Here is a 19,415-nt window from a genome sequence, read left to right as displayed (position 1 = left end):
CAAACTGAGTGTGTAGTGTAAATAGACTCACCCCTTCTCTAATCTGTGAAACAACACGGACCTCGATTCGCACATATTAACTTTGATAAATATTAACCTTTATCTCTATTGCGTTTGATCTTGAAAGGTTAGAATTTAATAATTAATTACAAATGTTTACCTACAGACTTCTGAAACTTGGTAGCTGAAGCTATGAGTTCTTTATTCAAAATAAACATTTATTTTCTTTCAATTGTAAGAAATATATGGTATTAAATTAACAATAAAACTTCTCGAAAACACATAGGCCTACATGAAGAAAAAAAAGTATTTCAACAAATTTAAGAAAAACATTTTCCATTTCCAGTTTTTTTCTTCTTTTGTATTTGTTAGGTCTTGAACGGACTTTTTATTTACTTTGATAAATTTGACGATAACTATTGAAAAATGAAGGCCAGAAAAAGAAAATTGTAATAGACCAGCAGCCTAAAAAGGAACATTCCTATAAAGTTGTAACAATATTATCTTTTATTTCTTTCATTTTATAAACAAACACGTGTTTAGAAAGAACCGTAAGAATTTCAAGAGGAGGTCGTTGCAATCTTATTAGAATTAATGTCAGACAATATGCCAACCAAGATTGTAATTTTTATATAAAGAGTTTTGTCAGTTTTAAAAAATACTGATGAATTACACACTATACATGGAAATGGAAAAAGACGAAAACGTTGGTTGTCCATTTATGCTTAGGCCTATAACATCTTCAGAAAAGGTATAAAGATGAAGGAAGTGGAGTTTTGAATAACATTAGTTGCAAATTGTGGCGCAATATGTTTGTTTTTCTCCTAACAACATCAGACCTGAAGATCCATGCACCTCTGCCCGAAATGTGGAAATACTACAGTTATAATTCGAACAAAACGTTCATTTGGCATAAATTAAGAGTTTTAATAAAGTTTTCAACCTTCGCAGTATAGTAAGGATTACCATCGCACTATTAAGTAGGGTCGACAAAGTAAAGTACAGTACTGTAGTACCAGCCGATAAAAGTTAGTGCATTGTAACTGTTTATTGCTTAATTTCCATAGAGGGCGGACAAAAAGAATTAATCCCAGACCTACACAGGTTCCAACATGGAATGTAAGATTTACAAGCAAATTTCTTTCCAATTTTAATTGCACCTCTTTGTGATTCTCCGTGTGTGATCGTTCTGTACAACAACAGTTCATCGCTAAAGCTACATTCACACTTGAAGATGGCGCCGTTTTGGTTAATAAACAGTTGAAAATTGTATACAGAATTGAACGGTGCCGTCTTCCGTTCTGTGAAACGGAACGAGTGTGAATATAGCTTTATTCTGAACAATCATGACGGTGATCGCATCCCATAGAAAAAGAAGTTAGGCCTAAAGAAACGTAATTTCCAATTTTGTTTGTAAAAAAAATGGAATTAAAGGAATAATGCAGGTCTATTTCATGTTTAAACTGTTATTCAATTCGTCGTTGCAAGCCATTTGGGCATAAAAGGTTCTGAGTACCGTGAATTATAATATGATCAACTTTAAGTGCTTAATGATTTTCATTTGAATTAGTGATTTATACACATTTTTTATCACCGAAGTACAATTAGTCGTATGTCATGTTGTCAGTGATGCGACTACGCACGTGATAGTTATAAATTAATATCTGTAAATGTCAGGCTTTAGAGACAAACAGACGTATATCAATAGATAGTAGAATCACCTTAGTTAAAAAGTATAGTTAATATACTAATAACCGCCGTAGAAAATGATAAAATGGAAACTACTGTATTACAACATATTTTGTCCTTCTACATTTCTATATTTGTATATAGGCTAATCAGCTTTTTCTAAATCAACCAGCAACAATTAATATTTTTCTTTGATTGAGTCGATAATATTTTACAATGAAAAGGTTACACAGTTTACTTTTCTTGTTTGCTAAATCTTCGCTCGTAAGTACATACGGTAGGCTATAGTTCAACAATTGTGTATCGGCTCAATTAAAAACATGGGCCTACGCAATGCCGTTTACTTAGCAGATAAGAATTGCAAATTATACTCATTTATCATGACTAGCCTACTCGAGTTCTTATCTTTGTGCGTGTTTGTAAATGTAATCTAGTTGGTTAAATCTGTTACTGAAATGCAGGATTTAATCTCCATTTCGACCCATTTAGAAACTTTATCTTAAGCTATATTATTGAATAGCACAGTATCGGTGAACCCTCTAGTACTAGTATGCCTACGGTATGACCCCACAGTTACGCCCCGGTAGCATTATTTTTTTCCTATTAATTTAAGGCAGACATTTTAGAGGGCGTGCATATTCATGATGTATGTCTGAGCTCATGACGTCATGCTTTCAAAACACACTGCCTGATCGCAGTGCAGACCGGAGTTACTGTACTCTTTATGTTGTTTTTAAAGACACTAGACCTGCAATTGTTGACGTTTTGTAAAAATAATGCATATACCCTGTATATAACTTTAAAAACATTAAACCAGGTCATGTCTTGTCTTAAATGTGCGTTCTATTAAGGTTATTATGATGAAATTATTATGAAGAGAAAAAGAACAATGCACTACCTAAGTAACTCGCGTCGAAAGTTTTCTCGTAGACGTTTCTAGGCTTAATATTTAACCAATCAAAGCAGAGTGTGCCAATCGCATTCAAGCGTGACTCAACTTTTAGCCAATCAAAGTTCGTCTATGTCTAATGTACGTTCTATTGTGGCCGGAAATCGATTATAATATCAACACATTACACTTACTATGTAGCACCTAATTAATGCTTTTGGTGACAAATTGTTCGCTGTATTATCTTTAAAACTCATGCATTTTGTGACAAATTGACACGATTCTCGTATTTCCTGTTGAAATTGTAGCCCTAGTAAATTGATGCACTAATTCCCAGTCGAATTGTACAAATTGACCAAATCAAATAAGTAGCCTACCTTTGGCCATATAGCATTATCGTCAAACGTGATTAGGTACAAATTGCGTACTATTTACTCACAGTTAAATCTATGCTTTGAAAGCTTTAGCCTATTATGTGTGGTAAGTGTGGTGATAAATCGATATTCAGGCTAATTGTAATTCGATTATTTTTACATCTGGTGATTGCTTCGTGCTTGAGTTATAATACTAATTAATGGAATATAGGCCTACAGTAGGCTTAATTGGCGATGTTTCGAAATTAGTTTATTATTATTTCAACAAAGTTTATTATTAAAAATACAAAGTTCAACAAATACAGTATCATCAGTAGTTAGGTCTAGATGAATGTAGACCCATGTATCTCGCCTTATATTATTAATCAACATTTACCTCAGAAATGTGTATCAATTTTAAGAAATTCAATGTTGAAATGTTGGATTTCCTAATGATTGAGAGGCCCATATGTTTACGTAGACTATACTACGAATCTGATTGGTTGTTTAACGTTTAAAAAACATCACGGGACATGCATGAGTGGCTTCTCTGAGAGCGCACATGTCTAGTCTGCATAATACTCTTCTCACGACCTTTGACATTAAACAACAGCAAAAATGGCTTCGCCGGTTGTCGATGATGTAAAGGTAGAAAGAATCTATGATATTACTGTTTTTGGTGCAAGTGGATTCACTGGACAATTTGTCGTAGAAGAACTAGCAAGAGTCGTTGATGAAGAGAACGATTTAAAATGGGCAGTTGCTGGTCGTTCGTCCGAAAAATTAAGAGCTATTTTGGTGCAAGCTCAAGAGATAACCGGTTTGTAGTGCGTCAGATTTTGGCGTGGCACAACACGGTAGTTTCACTGCATCACATATAGGCCTCCTGGGCCTAGTGGCTACCGGCCTAGCCTAGACCAAGTTAGCTGTATTATACACAGTTTAAACTAATATTTCACAAACAAAAATGTTCTTCAACAAAACAAATCATTATTTAACCTACTACTAGGCCTAAGCCTTAAGCATATCTTTATTTTACAATTTATAGTAGATATTAAAACAACCATCCATTATTATACAGTATGTATGAGTGAGTGAGTGAGCCATCCATTCCATAGTCTTTTTTAATTAGATATGGTTATCGTTTAATATAAACCACAAAGGTTGGCCACCTTAAACTTAAATTGTTTTTCACAATGCTATTGTGGTTTAAAACCATTATCTTTTTGATTTTATCAAATGAATCTTTTGTACAAAAAACATGATTCGATTGTTTGGTAGTTGAATTAATCATGCAGTGACAATTATTAATTCTAAAGATTCTTTCTTTCAGGGAAAACTCTTGAAAATGAAATTGACATTGTGGTGGCTAATGTAAATGATGAGGACAGTCTCAAGACTATGTGTCAAAAGTCAAAGGTCATTCTGAATTGTGTTGGTCCTGTAAGTAACAATAGGGAGCTTGCGATGACTGAGGAACTACAGTAGTTACGTTCTGTGAACTCATTGTGCGCATAAATTAACATGGGATGTGCATCCTAACTTGATTCCGTGGCACAGATTCTATTGACGACCCACGACACATGCATGGGTCCTTGGTTTTCACAAATCAAATATTTTGCCATATTCTAGGTTTATATGATGACCAATGACAAATGCATAGGACTTTGGTTTTTGCAAATCAAATAATTGTTTTTTTTCACCATTACAATTTAGTACAATACAAGGAATGTATATATAATATAATAATAAACACAAAAGGCACAGAACATGAATTCTAAACCGTTACCGCCTGATGATATACTGAAATTTAATTAATTAATTTGAAACGATAAAGATGAGGAAATCTGTGAGAATGAGAAAAAATCACTTAATATGCAGGGGGGTGGGGCTTTCATGGTATTGTTCAAACTTGATTGGATGGCGACTCTTTAATACATACATTCCATACTGTAAACAATGCTAAAGCATGAGTAATTAGTAAAAGTACTGAATATTAATTTGCCAAATGGGATAGATGGCATTCCATAATTGTGTTTAAAAGTTACGTGTATTAATAATTTATACATTTGCTACATATTTTTTACACTGTTATTTAAACATTTTTTTTTCTACAGTATAGATTCTTCGGAGAGCAGTTAGTAAGAGCATGTGTTGAAAATGGATGTCACCACATTGATATTAGTGGAGAACCACAGGTAGGAACTTGTATGTATTTTTATACTGTAACCCCAGTTAAGGGGACAGAATCAGGAACCAGCAAAGTTTCCTCATATCAATTATTTTTTAGATTAGATATTAATTATTTAGAGATTAGTAATTTATTAGCAGAATAACAATCCTGTATTTTAGATGATTAGCTACCTATCTACAAAGTTTGGATTAATATAATACTTTAATCCACAGCAATTGTGTTCCTTAAATATCAGCTGATCTGTAACTTATCCAATGCATTGGGGATTAGTAATGCATTGCTATAATAGTCATTTATGAAATAGCTATGTAATAGAGGATTATCTAAGCGTTTAGCAAGTTTATTGAGTTATGAGATTAATATTAGTTAAATCCACAGCAATTTTTTTTTTAGCAATCAACCTGTAACATATCCATATAGATTTATGAAATTAATAATCTATACATAATCCACAACATATTTGTTCCTTTAGGAGATTCGTAACAGATCTGCAATATATCCATTGTATTTGGGAATTAGTAATGTATTTTTCTAATAACAATCCTTTATGAAATATAGTAGTAGGTTTATTAAGTTATGATATTGATAATCATTACTTAATCCATCCTGATCTGTAACATATCCAACATATCCAATGCTTTAGGGGATTAGTAACCTAATACCAATTCTTCTCTCTTGACATTTTCATCCAATATTGTAGTTATAAACACAGCCTCGTCGCTAATGGATTTAAACATAAACACTGATAATTAACATCATTTGATAGCTAGGCAAATGTATTCAAATCACCTTTTTAAGAGACATCTAGTCGCTAGTTACGATGGTTGATCCATTAATTGAGCGCACTCTATCTTATTTCATTTCAGTCACTTGTACTTTGAACACACTGACAATTCCGGACAAAAGAGCTTTTTTAAAATTTGTAAACGATTTTTCCTCTTACACTTTTTGTGACAATGAATACAATTTGTATACAAAGTACAGAAATTTATAATGCAGTTTGTAGGAAAAGGAGAGGACTTCTTCATTTAATTTAAGACACAAAAATATAAATCATACAAATCATCATAGTCATATCACTGAACCTCTCATAAGTGAACTAACCAATACGTCAACATTACAACTCTAATAATGAACACCTCCCGTTAGCAGATACATTTTCGAAACCCAAGAGTGTTCACTTACAGGAGATATTGCACTAAAGTCTTTTTGTTTTAAAAACTATTTTTGTTTCAGTTGCATAATAATTTTAATTTTGCTTTTTTAGATTTCTGCAGCACTTGCTTTGCATACAATACAATATATGGATATCAAATTTTATAACAAATTAATGCAGAATATTATATTACTAAATTGCTTGGACACTTTGCTTAATAAAATATTGATGTCGAATACATAATTAATAATATTGATAGTCTACAGTATTTGTTTAATACAATGAAAATTCAGTTTTAATCAAATTATTAATACGACAACCATATGTGTGATTTTTTTATTTATTGTCCTATTATAGCATACATATACATACATAATCTAAAAATTAACACTATGCACTTTGAAATAAAAATAAAAAATATTATAAATGTAAAATAAATTATACAGTACATATATACTGTCAACACCAAAGATAGAAAAAATTATATATGTTGTAAAAGTGTTTACTCAACAGAGGGATGCAACATTCAACAACCATATGTAAGATTTTTTTGGACATGATGATGTCATATCTTTACCATCAATCAGTACCATATTTAGACATCACTACCATATTTTGGCACATCGCACTTTTTTTGTCTAACTACAATAGTTTGACAGTGTGGACAGAGCTTAACTCATAGTGATTACAGTCAGTATTGTATTATATACTAGCTTTCAAACCAATAAAAAATTTTTATAAAGTTATGTTTACCAATTAAGAAAGAAATTATTAACAAATTACAGGAATCTGTAAATCACCATACATTATCTGGTTTTAGTTGATATTAAATTTATCAATGCTTTTTTGCGGATTTAAGGAGTATCGGAGCATTATTATAAATGTTCAAATATGGTAGTTGCTATATGGTATAATATTTTATCTTACATGCATGTCATGTAATATCTCTGCATATATATATATTATATATATTTTTCAAGACATTTTGTATTCAGCTTGCATCCACAGTTTATGAAATTATTTAGCATTATTTGATGATTTATTTGGTAGTTAGTCTCAAACAAGTATACATTCAAAATCTGTAATATGTGTAAAAATGGCAAACATTGATTTATCATTATAACATCATATTGTAGTTCTTGACAAGAGAATTCACACAAAATGTGTAATTTGACGTGTCAAAATAACTGTACATATCGTTAAGAATATCTCTCGAATCTCGCTATCAAACTTTTCCAATAATCGTGGGAGTGATGTTACATTTCTGGAAAAAAAATATACCTGATTGTAAATATTTTACTCCAGGCATAAGATTTCAAAATCTTTTATTGCAATTTAGTGTGAATGGATTACAATAGATAGTAATTAATAAAAAGTTTAAAACATTATGATAAAAATGAATACATTGTTGGCCATTCATATTTTAATATGTTTTTACCATTGATGGAAATCTCCATAATTGATGATGAATTTCGTTGCTCTTTCAGTCTTAGCATTTGGTGAAGCACACGGCCTTCAAGTCCTCAAATTATCTATTGTTAGATGTTATTAATAGATACTGATGCCCAAGATTTTAATAGCACCCTCTATGTTTCGATGTATTTAACAAAAATTATAGCACATCCTCTATGATTTGGCCATGCTTTTAAAGAAGTCTTGATATTTCATTTTTCTATTAATCATATGCTACCCCATCTCAGTGGCGTAATGGCTTTCAGCTCTCACTGGAAACACTCAGGGGCCCCGGAGCTTGTGGGGCCCCTGAGCAGTGTCCATAGGAAAACACAGGCAATAAAATAGGCTAAAAACGCCCGAGGCCTCCAGCGTTGGAGGGCCACTTAGGGTTCTTAAACCTGCGTTATGCCACTGCCACCATATCTATTCAATCTAGAGAAACATAATCTGGGCACCACCTATGTTCTTGTTATGAAGTATCATGAAATATACTGTTTTTATGGAGACTTTTTTTACTTTTGGTTTGTTTTGTTTCTTATAGTTTCTAGAAGGTATTCAATTGAACTATGGTAGTAAAGCAGAAAATGCTGGGGTGTATGTGATAGGTAGCTGTGGTTTTGACAGTATCCCTGCTGATATGGGAGTCTGTCAAATCAGAGAACAATTCCCAGGTAAGAAATACATATTGAGTAATTGAAAAAATGTTCATTATTATAAAACTTAGTGGGGAGACAGATTACGCTCTAAAAAATATTTGATTTTTTACTGTATTCAATTCACAACCAGAAAAGATAAAAATCTCCACTAACAGGCGGAGATAAAACAAAACAGAATACAATAAACATTACATTTTTCAACTATTTATCTTATACTCTATCTACAATTTGTCTGGTATCATAGACAAATTCTGTGTCACATGTATCAATCCATTTTGTTGCTATTAATTTCCAAGTTAATTTATAAATAAAATGTGTTTTTATTAAAAGTTAATAACCGTTCTCTGATCAATTCAATTTGTTTTTCCTTACCTGTAAAACTTTGACTCAAGAATTTGAAAAATTATCAACAAAATTAAGGACATTACAGTATTGCAAAATTACATTAATAACAACGTAACGTAGGATCCTCAGAGGCCGAATCATCCATCTTAGGTGAATTAAAAAAACAGAATTTAGAAATCTGAGATTAGTTTCAGTAATGTGTTTTTGATCTATGCTTTATTTGATTTATATTATGCACTTTCAAGTTTTCTTGAAAAGCTTTAGTGAAAGCAAATGTATTCCTGTAAATTGAACTTTATTTATATTCTCTTTATTTGCCTTAGTAATATACTACAGTTGTCTGTGCTTTAAAAAAACATTGGTATTGTAACCTGTGATCGTATAGTGGTATTAATCAATCACACAGAGTTGGGTTGTTGCAACATAACAGTCTAAAAACATGAGTCTCTTTATCCTTAACACCCACGAGGTCTCACTCTGAACACCCTCTATGAGTGATGTTCACTTATAGGGTTACAGTATAACGTAATTAAGTGGTATGGGTAACCACTAGTTGCAATAAGTTTGATGGTGACAAAAGTGCTCTTGCCCATGCCATTGTGGTAACCACTAGTTTTAATCACACACGCACATTGATCTTTCCAGCCGCTTAAAAGTCTGGGGTTTGTCCGTCACTTTTCCCAAAATGGTTTGTTCCGACACAGTTAGCAATTTTTATTGTTGCCACAATGCGTGTGCAATTCTAAATGTAATATACGGCAGTTTTTAGTACAGTACTCATAACCTATTAAGAGTCAGCCAATATATTGTTTATATTACCCCAACGTCGGCTGCCATTGTCTAATGGTCATTAGAAATTATTTACTCGTGTTTATAAACCATAGTAATTGAGTTCATTAAGGCAATTCCCCACAGAAACCTTTTCTTATTTTTCATTACCATCGTTCATTGAACGTAAACGCTAAATTAATCACCATGTCTGCAGAAATGGCAAAAAGATATTTTTTCATGCACCATCTTATTAACAGTATAATTATTATTTTTATAAAAAACCTTAAAGATTGTCTCCCTAAACAATTTTTTTTTTAATATACTATGTCACATAATAGTTATTCACTTTGGGGAAAAAAGGGATTTAAAAAAAAATTATTTACCTGAAAAAATGTAATTCCAAGGGAAAAAATACAATAAAATTGTCTGTCAGGCAATGGTTTTTGGTTAAAATTAAACGTTTCTTTTTGTTTTTATAAGTGAAATAATTTTTTTTTTAACAGAAGTAAATAACTTTATTAAAACTGCAAAATGGCCTATTTAAAATCTGATTTTATTAATCTTCATTTTTATGTTTTTTGGGGGGACAATACATCTTTAAAATTAAGAAAAAGAAAAAAGAAAATGTATATTATCTTTGTTAAAATATTTTCTATTTGATTTCAGGAATTGTCAACACAATTGAGAGTTTCCTTACTGCTAGTAGTAGTGGATCTGTGAGTTGTTTTTGTTATTGTTAGGTTGTCAGGGATGAGGAGGGTTCCTTTAAAAAGTGTTCCTTGTGCTTTTTACCATAATTTGTTTTGAAGAATGCCTATACAGAACTCCTACTGTATTAAGGCTACAACATAAGTGTCCCTATAATAAGGATGTTCCTTTAATAGGGATTGGCCGTAGTGTATTTCCACTTGTACCTTAAAAGTGTCCCCTAAATAGGTGTGTCCAAAATGAGGGGGTTTACTCTATAAAGATACTCATAGGCCAAATAACATAACTTTACAACTTTTATTTTTGCCAGAAATAACACATGAAATTTAAATCCATTTCAGTTAAAATAACAAAAAATAAAAGGTTAATTTTTTATTCTCAAATATTTAAGCCGAGTTATATTCAATTCTGTTATCCATAGTAATACACAGTATCAACAATATACATACTACTGAGTGTTTTCTGAACGGATTGAATGCATTTATTTTGCAGGGAACAGTTGGTCATTACGGAACATGGCAGTCAGCAATCCACGGATTTGCTAACTCTAAGGAACTGATCGGCTTACGTAAACAGTTCCAGCATAAACCGATGCCTCGCTACCAACCAAGGTTGACCAAAAGGTAAAGTACTCAACGGATTTAAAATGCCACGAAACATAGCATAATACTTATATATTCGTCCAGGGACTTAAAGGTAATAAATTAGTGATTGTTATAAATTTGAAATGTTTTTTTTTAATGAAGTCATTGAACTTGATAATAACTGTATTTAATTATATAGTTTTATAAATTTGTCATCATTTTAATATTTTGGAATTAATTTTAATATAACATTTCTTATTTTATACAATTAAATTATAAAACAAACAAATTATGAATAAAACATAACACCTTAACAAAATATCTTGATAATCGTACATGAAAAAAAGAGTCTCTAAATAATGATTAAAAATAATTATAATTTTTCACAAATTTTTAGATAGTATTTTAATTAATTATTAGTAACATTATCATACAGACATGTTTAAATGTTAATGAAGTTCAACTCCTGTTAGACTTTTTATCTGCCTTCTATGATAATTCTTTATTATCAAACTTTATGTGACAAAAAAATGTGATGTGCCCATATATGGACATGATGATGTCATATCACTACCATATTTGGGCATGATTCTGTGATATTCTTGCATTTTTTATATCTTTTTGGCATTCTCTGGTGTACTGTCCTTTAATGGACTATACCATTATTGTTGTGGGTTTAATATTATTTCTTTTAGGAGTTCTGTGTTCTACCATGACCAGTCTTCAAAGTGGGCTATTCCATTTCCCGGATCTGACGTCTCTGTTGTTAGAAGAACCCAACGTTTTATGCATGAGAAGGAATCAATGCGACCTGTAAGTTAAATATATCGTATCTATTTTACAGTTGTATTATAGTATTGTTAGTAGCTAGTTAGTTGCGGTTGTTTAGAGACAAAGATTCCAAATATTGTTGATTTTGATGGTCGCAAATTGGCAATCATAGCTGATGAAATTGTTATGTTATGAAATTCATTTTTAATATGCCTCAGCTACAACAAATTATTGGCAATATAAGCCATTATGCTATTTTAATATCGACGTGATGGCATATCGTATGATTTATGAATTAATTTCTGTGCGTATTTGTTATTTTAATTTGCCGGATTTATTTGCCAGCTTCCTCTAACGTAAACGTATCCATGATTGATAAACAGTGTCGCGGCGACACGTGTTTATATACCTTGTATACAATCATTGATTTCTATGATAAATGCGTCATGTAACTAAACCGCAAAATTTCATTATGAATAATTGGCCATATTTCACACAATTTCTCATCTGTTTAAGTCTATGCCATTAGTGTAATCATATAGGCAAGCAAAAGATTACAAATCCAACCTGGCATCACTTGCTAAGCCTCTAATCTTAATCCTTTTGCATTATAGTTAGCTCATTACGTTGCCATGGTAATGTCTTAAAATAGTACCGTTTTTAAGCGTGTCAGTAGTATCGAATTATGTGTTTTTATGTTCACTTAAACTTTAAGAATAACACATTACATTGCCTTCACTTTAGTTGCAATAACTAGCTTATTATCTAGAATGAAAAAATCTGATTTTTTTTGTCCTGTACTGTATTTCATTCAGTGCGAAGAGCCTCTTGCCGGTTATCTTATTTATAACAATAAGGTAGCCTTTCCTTCTTACTTATTTTTGACCTTGTTATGTATTGTATTTTTAAGGCAATATATATAATATAAATGATGAGAAAAAATAAAGCAGTTTGTCAACAAAGATTAATTTGTTAATATCTGTAACAGCCTCATAAAAAGAATATGTTTTGATTTATTACATCAGGGAAAAAAGAAAACATTTTTATACGTTTATATCAAGTTTTGATTACATTTTTTTTTAATCAATAAATCATTTCATTTGTACAGTATAGACAATGATCATTGTTCATATTTGCTATAAAAACAAATTGCATTTTCACAATATATACGCATCCAACAGCGAGCACAAACTATTTTATAATTTATTGTTCTTATAAACTATTAAATCTCATTTGAGGCTTAGGGAGTGTAGTTGAAAGAGTTGTGAGTTACAACCCTGGCAATATGTCAGGATTGAACCTTGGCATTGAAAGACAAGTACTTTAACCACCAAGCTACATCTCCACTCTACAATATTGTGCCTAATATTTTTACTTTTACATTTTTTTAAGATACTATATTTATTTGTTTACTTTCAGATTCAGTATGGTGCATACGTAACAATTAGCAGCTTATTTTCGTTGTTCATGCTTATATTTGGCGGATTAATATTCTCAATTTTAGCTAGATACAAATTTGGAAGAAATTTACTTGAAAAGGTAATCTATGTCCTTAATAATTAAATTTTAAATTATATTAAAACAAAACAATAAAAACATTTTATAAAGCGCTTAAAAAGTGATTAGGTTTATTCTGAAAATGAAGATAGCTCCACAGTCCCCAAGAAATCAAATGGCGCCAATTGAATCAATTGGCGCCATTTGTGGTAATTGGTAATTAGTTTTCCATTTTAAAACGTGACTAAAACAAAGTTAAACTGTAAAATTGCATAAAACGAACAATTAAATATTCATTTAATAGTAAACATGGTGTTAGTCTATACTTGATAACATTTTTATTTTAAATTGAATGAAATAACAAAAATGCTGTCAGGTGTACATTAATATGAACAAAAGTGTTTGCAATTGAAGAAAACAAACAAACTTGCTTTTAATTCTGTGTACCATTTTATTAATGTTTTTTTTATTTATTTTTATAAATTTTTCTTAGTATCCAAGAGTGTTTAGTTTTGGTGCGTTTAGTCATGATGGTCCTTCACGACAACAAATGGCCGAAAGTTCATTCACCTTTACGTTTTACACGGAAGGGTTCAGTAGCAAGGAGGTGGAAGAGAAGGGAAAACACGACCTTAAAATGGTCACCAAAGTGTCTGGACCAGGTAAGCCTAATCTACTGAATAAACATTAATTTGAACATTTTGGAAAATGAAATGTTCATACCATTCAGTATGATTTAGAGGTACAGTACAATCTCTCCTTTGGGACTTCCTATTCAGTGGATGCCTCTATTGAAACAAAAAATACAAATAATTGGCATTTATGTTTCAACACTACAGCCAACTCTTATTCAGGTGACACCCCTATTAAACGCTGCTACACACTTGGATGATAACGATTGCTGATAACAAGATAAATGTACATTTTTCTTACATAAAACAAAAGAAACATTTTCATTCTAGAACTATAAGATAATTATTTATGCTGTCTCAAATAATATTGCCTAAATCCTGTCAAATGATGTCATGATCAATAAGAACAATAAAATTGTTGTATCGTCATTTGATCAGACATGTGAAAATATTGTTTTTATCAAATGCAGCATAAATGGTTATCCTATAGTTCTATAAAATGAAAACTTTTCTAGTTTTTTGTTATGTTTTAAAAAGCTAAATCAAAACGATGAAGTAAAACAGAACATTGCTTGTTTAAAAAAAACAAAACAACAAAATATTTACCTGAACAACTGTATAAATAAAAATGTAAAAATGTTATTTGAAACACTATGCATAATGTGTTCACTGTAATATTATAAATATTATTTTAATGTATGTCATAGAACCGACCCTTGCGGTACTCCACAAGTTATTGAATTCTCATTAGACTCTATTCCATTTACACTGATACATTGTTTCAGTAATTTGCCTTTGGATATATATAAATAATACAGCATTATACATTAGGTACGCTTCTTGTATACTATCTTTATAGTCCTGCCATCGAGTATCACCATCAAAAGTTTCCTAATCACAAACTTGTTATTAATACATTGAGTGAAGAAGCTACTAAGCCTGATATTGAAAGATAAAACTTAAACCACTTGAATACAACATTGTAATTATTCTGATGTACTATTCGCAGAAGAAACTGATGTCGTTGACCTCTTTTTGTCCAATCAAATTTGATTGAAGGAATTTAATAATCGTCATAGCCAAATCTTTTGTTTCTTCTGGATTATTGCAAAATTTCAACTTTTAAAAACATTTTACGACAACTATTATGTAAAATGATTTTTATGACTTCTAATTAAATTTAAAAGTATAGTAGAATCCAGTTTCAACGATGATTATGATTTATGATCGAATCAATCAAAATACTATGATCGAAAACTTCATATTGCTGATTGCTATAGAGATGATGTATGATATATTTTTTTAGGTAGCTAAACTCATTTTGAACTGTCTTGTACAGTAACAACACTATCGATTTACATCAATCTGCTCGTTGTGAATACAAATTCACAATTTTAAACGGATGCAAGGATATATACAAATTGAATTTTGTTAATATCCCACACAATTTGATTTGTTATTGATCTATGAGTATTTAGACCAATTTTAATTTGGTTTATTGCGAGCTTAATTGATGATAACATTTTTAAACATAGAATTTATCTCAGGTTTTTTACCATCATGAATATAATTCTTAATAAACAACACTGATGCTGTAGACAGATAGGAGAGCACTGACATGACGTGACCGTTAGGGGAGAAGCATGTAGTTGAAAAGTGTAACATCTATTAATCCACAGCACCATGAGCAATTTTTGCTCAAGAACTATCTCTAATTGCTTCCTATCTCCTGTCTTTTCTCTCTGAGATGGCAACATTTATTTATTGTTTTCATTTCCATTTTTTTCTAATTATTTAATTTTTAAAATTGTATAAATTCTATTTATTTTAATTTAATTTTTAATTGTTTTATGTTAATGTATTAGGGTCCCTGATGATCAGTTTCGGCTGGATGGACCCCCTCTTGTATTATATTTGTTGAAATAGATAAATAAACAAGAAATATTTCTTATAAAAAACGCTGCTCGACATTTTAAAATTAATCATTGTTCTTTCTTCAGATATATTTATGATTAATTATTAAAAAGATGTCCTTTAATCGCAAAAATACATACAAATCAAAGATAGTTCTTTAATTATGATTCACATGCCCATTTAAAAATGGTCAATTTTGAACTTTAATGTGCTGTGTGTATGTGTGACCTCAACCTGTTGGCATGCAACTGAATACCCGCTAGAGACAACGTGACTTCACGAAAATTCTTCCCAGTCTGTTGATTCGCGTCAACCAATCAAAGGGCGAGAATCCAAAATCGTTCAACCGTGAGCCCTCTTAGACTCTCTTTTCCCAGACGTTTTTTGGGTCCAGCAGCTGGGATCTATAAATTATAGTCAAGTTTACAAAGTCGCAAAACTGTCGGCCTTAGATACTATAACTGCTGCTTGCTTTAGCTTATGAATGAGTAGTCCTCATGGGACGTAGCAACCTCCTAAAAATGTAATAACTAGTTCTTACAGAAGAATAATTATTCTAATGATGATTAAATATATTTCAAAATATTAAATGATGATTCCTCTCTCCCTAGGAATCACATTAATCTAATGATATAATACATTTTAAAAAAAACCTCTTAGAATAATAATTATACATTCATTAAGCTTTTTCTGCAATACAACTGATGTAGAATATGCAAATGATTTGAATGCATATTATATAGACATTTAAAAAAACATGGTATTCTGCCAGGATATCACTGTGAAGATGCATCACCATGGCAACTAAGTACATTGGTATATCTTGCGAGCAAGTTGTAGTAATCCCTGGATTATTTATAATCCCTAGATTCCCTTAAGCTGTAATAGTTTACTGCATTATTTTGCTAAGATTCATGAAAAAAAAATTAATAATATTCAAATGTCCACTACATTGGCCGAATGTCCACATTGGTTGGCAAATCATGTTCCGTTGAATTGGATGAGGTTGTTATAGTTATATTGTTCGCGGCTGACCAGTAAATATTTCTTCTCCGACTTCTATAGATGGGGCTACTTGTTAGCTGTATGGCTTTAAAACTCTCCTATGATCTTTTTTAAGTTATACTGTATGATGAGGTCTGTTGCAAGTCCCCAAGCATTTCATATTAAAGAAACAAGATTCCAATAATCACTTGTGCCTAATGCAATATATAATAAGGGGTTGGCACAGTAGGTCTGAAATAATATATTTACAATCAAATTTAGCAATTTTTAAAGTTTTTTATATGTTTGTGTATATTTTCTTTATGGTCATTGTAATACTTGTATACCTGATTGTGATCCAACAAAATGTCCCCTTAATAGAAGTGTCCCCTTAATAGAAGTGTCCGCTGAATAGTTGTTGGCTGTAGTGTTAAATCATATATTTCCCCTCATTCTTTAATGAAGGTGTCCCCTTAATAGAGACGTCCCCTTAATAGATGTATCCTCTAAATAGGTGTTGGCTTTATCATTAATTTCACACAAAAATGTCTTTTCTTAAGGGCGATTTTGTACTGTATAATGAATGTTATATTTGTAATATTATCTAATGTGCCCATTTTATTTTTTAGGACAAATACAAATATTTTATAAAGTAGAGGTTACCTTGGTGGTTAGTCCCATGAGGATTGCACTAAAGTGTAAAGCTCTGTCTACCATATTTGGGCATATTGCTACCATATTTTGGCATATCACTACCATATTTTATCATATCACTACCATATTTGGGCATATCACACTTTTTTTGTTAGTGTAGACAGAGCTTAATAAAAACAAGTGACATCCATCCATTTGATTTGCATTTATTAATTTAATAATATCGATTGGATACACTTATTATTTTGTAGAACCTGGGTACGTAGCTACACCCATAGCAATGCTTCAAAGTGCCTTTGTCCTGCTGAGTGAGACTGACAAGATACCTGGAAGGTAAACAAATTCAAACATTTATTTTTTCTTTATTTTGAATATCATAATTCATATCAAACAAAAAAGATAAACTGTGAAGGCTTGTGTGAAATAATAAAGATAAAACTACAGACTAATGAAATGACAGAACAATTTCTACAATTTAAATTTATACAACAATGTGATCTGGCAATATGACTGTTAAGTAAAATTATTACAATACAATAATAATAATATACTTATGAATAATATTTTATATAAACAGAAAGCTCCCATCATGTGTCATTTTATCAAAAATTGATTAGCGAAAATTGAATAAACTGCTGAGAAATATATCTAATAATAAATTTAACTGAAATATTTTTGTTTGACTTCAGTGGGGGTGTGTTCACTCCAGGAGCAGCTTTTGCTAAAACAAGTTTAATAAAGCGTTTAATGGAACACAACTTCAAGTTCACAACCGTCACAGAAGCAAAGCAAATATAAACAATTTTGCAGTAAAATCAATATAAAATAAAGAAAGAGGAGTTTAATATATTGAAACAAATTTAATAGTTTAAATTATAAAAGAATTCCTCCATGAGACATCATATATACACTAGATCCCCTAATAAGGGTGTCCCCGAATAGGAGTTGAATGTACTGCTAAAACATGTATTTCCCCTTGTTCGTTCCATAGCTTAGGAAAGTGTCCGATTAATAGGGGTGTCCCTGAGTAGGAGTTGACTCTACTAAAACGCATATTTTCCCTTGTTCCCTTGGGAAAGTGTCCACTTACAGTAATAGTGTCCCAGAGGAGGGGTAATACTGATAATATATAATTTTGATTAATTCTATAAAATTTATAATATTAATAGAATGTAATATAGTTATAAGTTTCATTAATTTAGGTTTTAAAGTAAGTTTATTTGAAATCATTTTTAAATGATTTTGTTGAATTAAAGCATCTATATTTTTCTCAATAAATAAAATATTCTTTTAAAGGGAATCTCTTATGATCAGACATGTTTGTTGTACTGTATATTGTTTACTATACCCATGTTTAACATTAGAAAAAAATGAATAAACAATTAAAAATGCATATTTTATAATTATTTGTTATAAAAACAAACTCAAAAACTTTTTTTTTCAGTATTTAGGTCATAAATTAAAGTCAAATTTTCAATTAACTCATGAGGTCAATTGAGGAAAAATATTTTGTTACTCTGATGAGCCTCTATGATATAAACCAGATAGTTCAGTAGGCTATTTATCTAGGCCTACAGAATCATCGTCATCATGATTAGTTGACTATCTAACTCCTAAATAATTCTAACCTCAAATAAGCTGAAGCTAAATAATCTTTTCCACGCAGCTAAATCGGCGTAAATGGTCAAGGCCTAAAGCCGATTTTCCACTAGGCGAATTTGTTTGCGTGAATCAAAAGCACCAGCGTATATGCATATTCATGTTTCCATCTTCCAAATCCTTCTTTAATAATGCTTATGAGCTTACACTTTCAATTTGGCTTTAAAAACTGTTGCTGATCATCTTGGGCCAATCATCCATGGTTGTGATCGTATAACTGTTACATCGTACAAGAATATGCGACAACAACGAACTATGATGAGATTGAGATCTTCTATGAACAACTGCAGGAGGTACTAGACAAAACATCCAGAAATGACAGTTGTTTAGGGAGATTGGAATGCCACAATTGGCACAAAGCATCGAATGATTCGAATGGCACATGCGGCGAGTATAGTAACATTTAAACAAATGACAGACGACTCAACACAAGAAATCGAGAAGAATGACCTGGCACATCCCAAAACATAACCACATCGATTCCTGGCCATAAGGAATATACTG

At 31.1% G+C, this 19,415-nt stretch overlaps 1 protein-coding gene across 1 annotated transcript; it reads left to right on the top strand.

The window, feature by feature from the left end:
• The first annotated feature begins 3,538 nt into the window (after nucleotides 1–3,538).
• LOC144851511 (saccharopine dehydrogenase-like oxidoreductase) lies at nucleotides 3,539–18,552 on the top strand. The gene is made up of 11 exons (XM_078709018.1): nucleotides 3,539–3,751; nucleotides 4,265–4,374; nucleotides 5,049–5,129; nucleotides 8,278–8,407; nucleotides 10,175–10,224; nucleotides 10,709–10,839; nucleotides 11,496–11,613; nucleotides 12,991–13,110; nucleotides 13,562–13,730; nucleotides 17,504–17,585; nucleotides 17,942–18,552. Exons 1-11 carry the CDS (start codon nucleotides 3,550–3,552, stop codon nucleotides 18,048–18,050), a joined length of 1,302 nt encoding a protein of 433 aa, XP_078565144.1. The 5' UTR covers nucleotides 3,539–3,549; the 3' UTR covers nucleotides 18,051–18,552.
• Nucleotides 18,553–19,415: the final 863 nt, after the last annotated feature.

The sequence above is a fragment of the Antedon bifida genome, chromosome 9 (genome assembly GCF_963402885.1).
Source record: "Antedon bifida chromosome 9, ecAntBifi1.1, whole genome shotgun sequence".
NCBI lineage: Eukaryota > Metazoa > Echinodermata > Crinoidea > Comatulida > Antedonidae > Antedon > Antedon bifida.
This window is presented reverse-complemented; position numbering and strand designations above follow the sequence as displayed.

Excerpts from the sequence above, each read along its gene's own strand:
- LOC144851511 (XM_078709018.1), top strand. The coding sequence starts at position 3,550 with ATGGCTTCGCCGGTTGTCGATGATGTAAAGGTAGAAAGAATCTATGAT. Across the intron at positions 5,130-8,277 it reads ATATTAGTGGAGAACCACAG|TTTCTAGAAGGTATTCAATT; the intron begins GTAGGAACTTGT and ends TGTTTCTTATAG. Across the intron at positions 10,225-10,708 it reads CTGCTAGTAGTAGTGGATCT|GGAACAGTTGGTCATTACGG; the intron begins GTGAGTTGTTTT and ends TTTATTTTGCAG.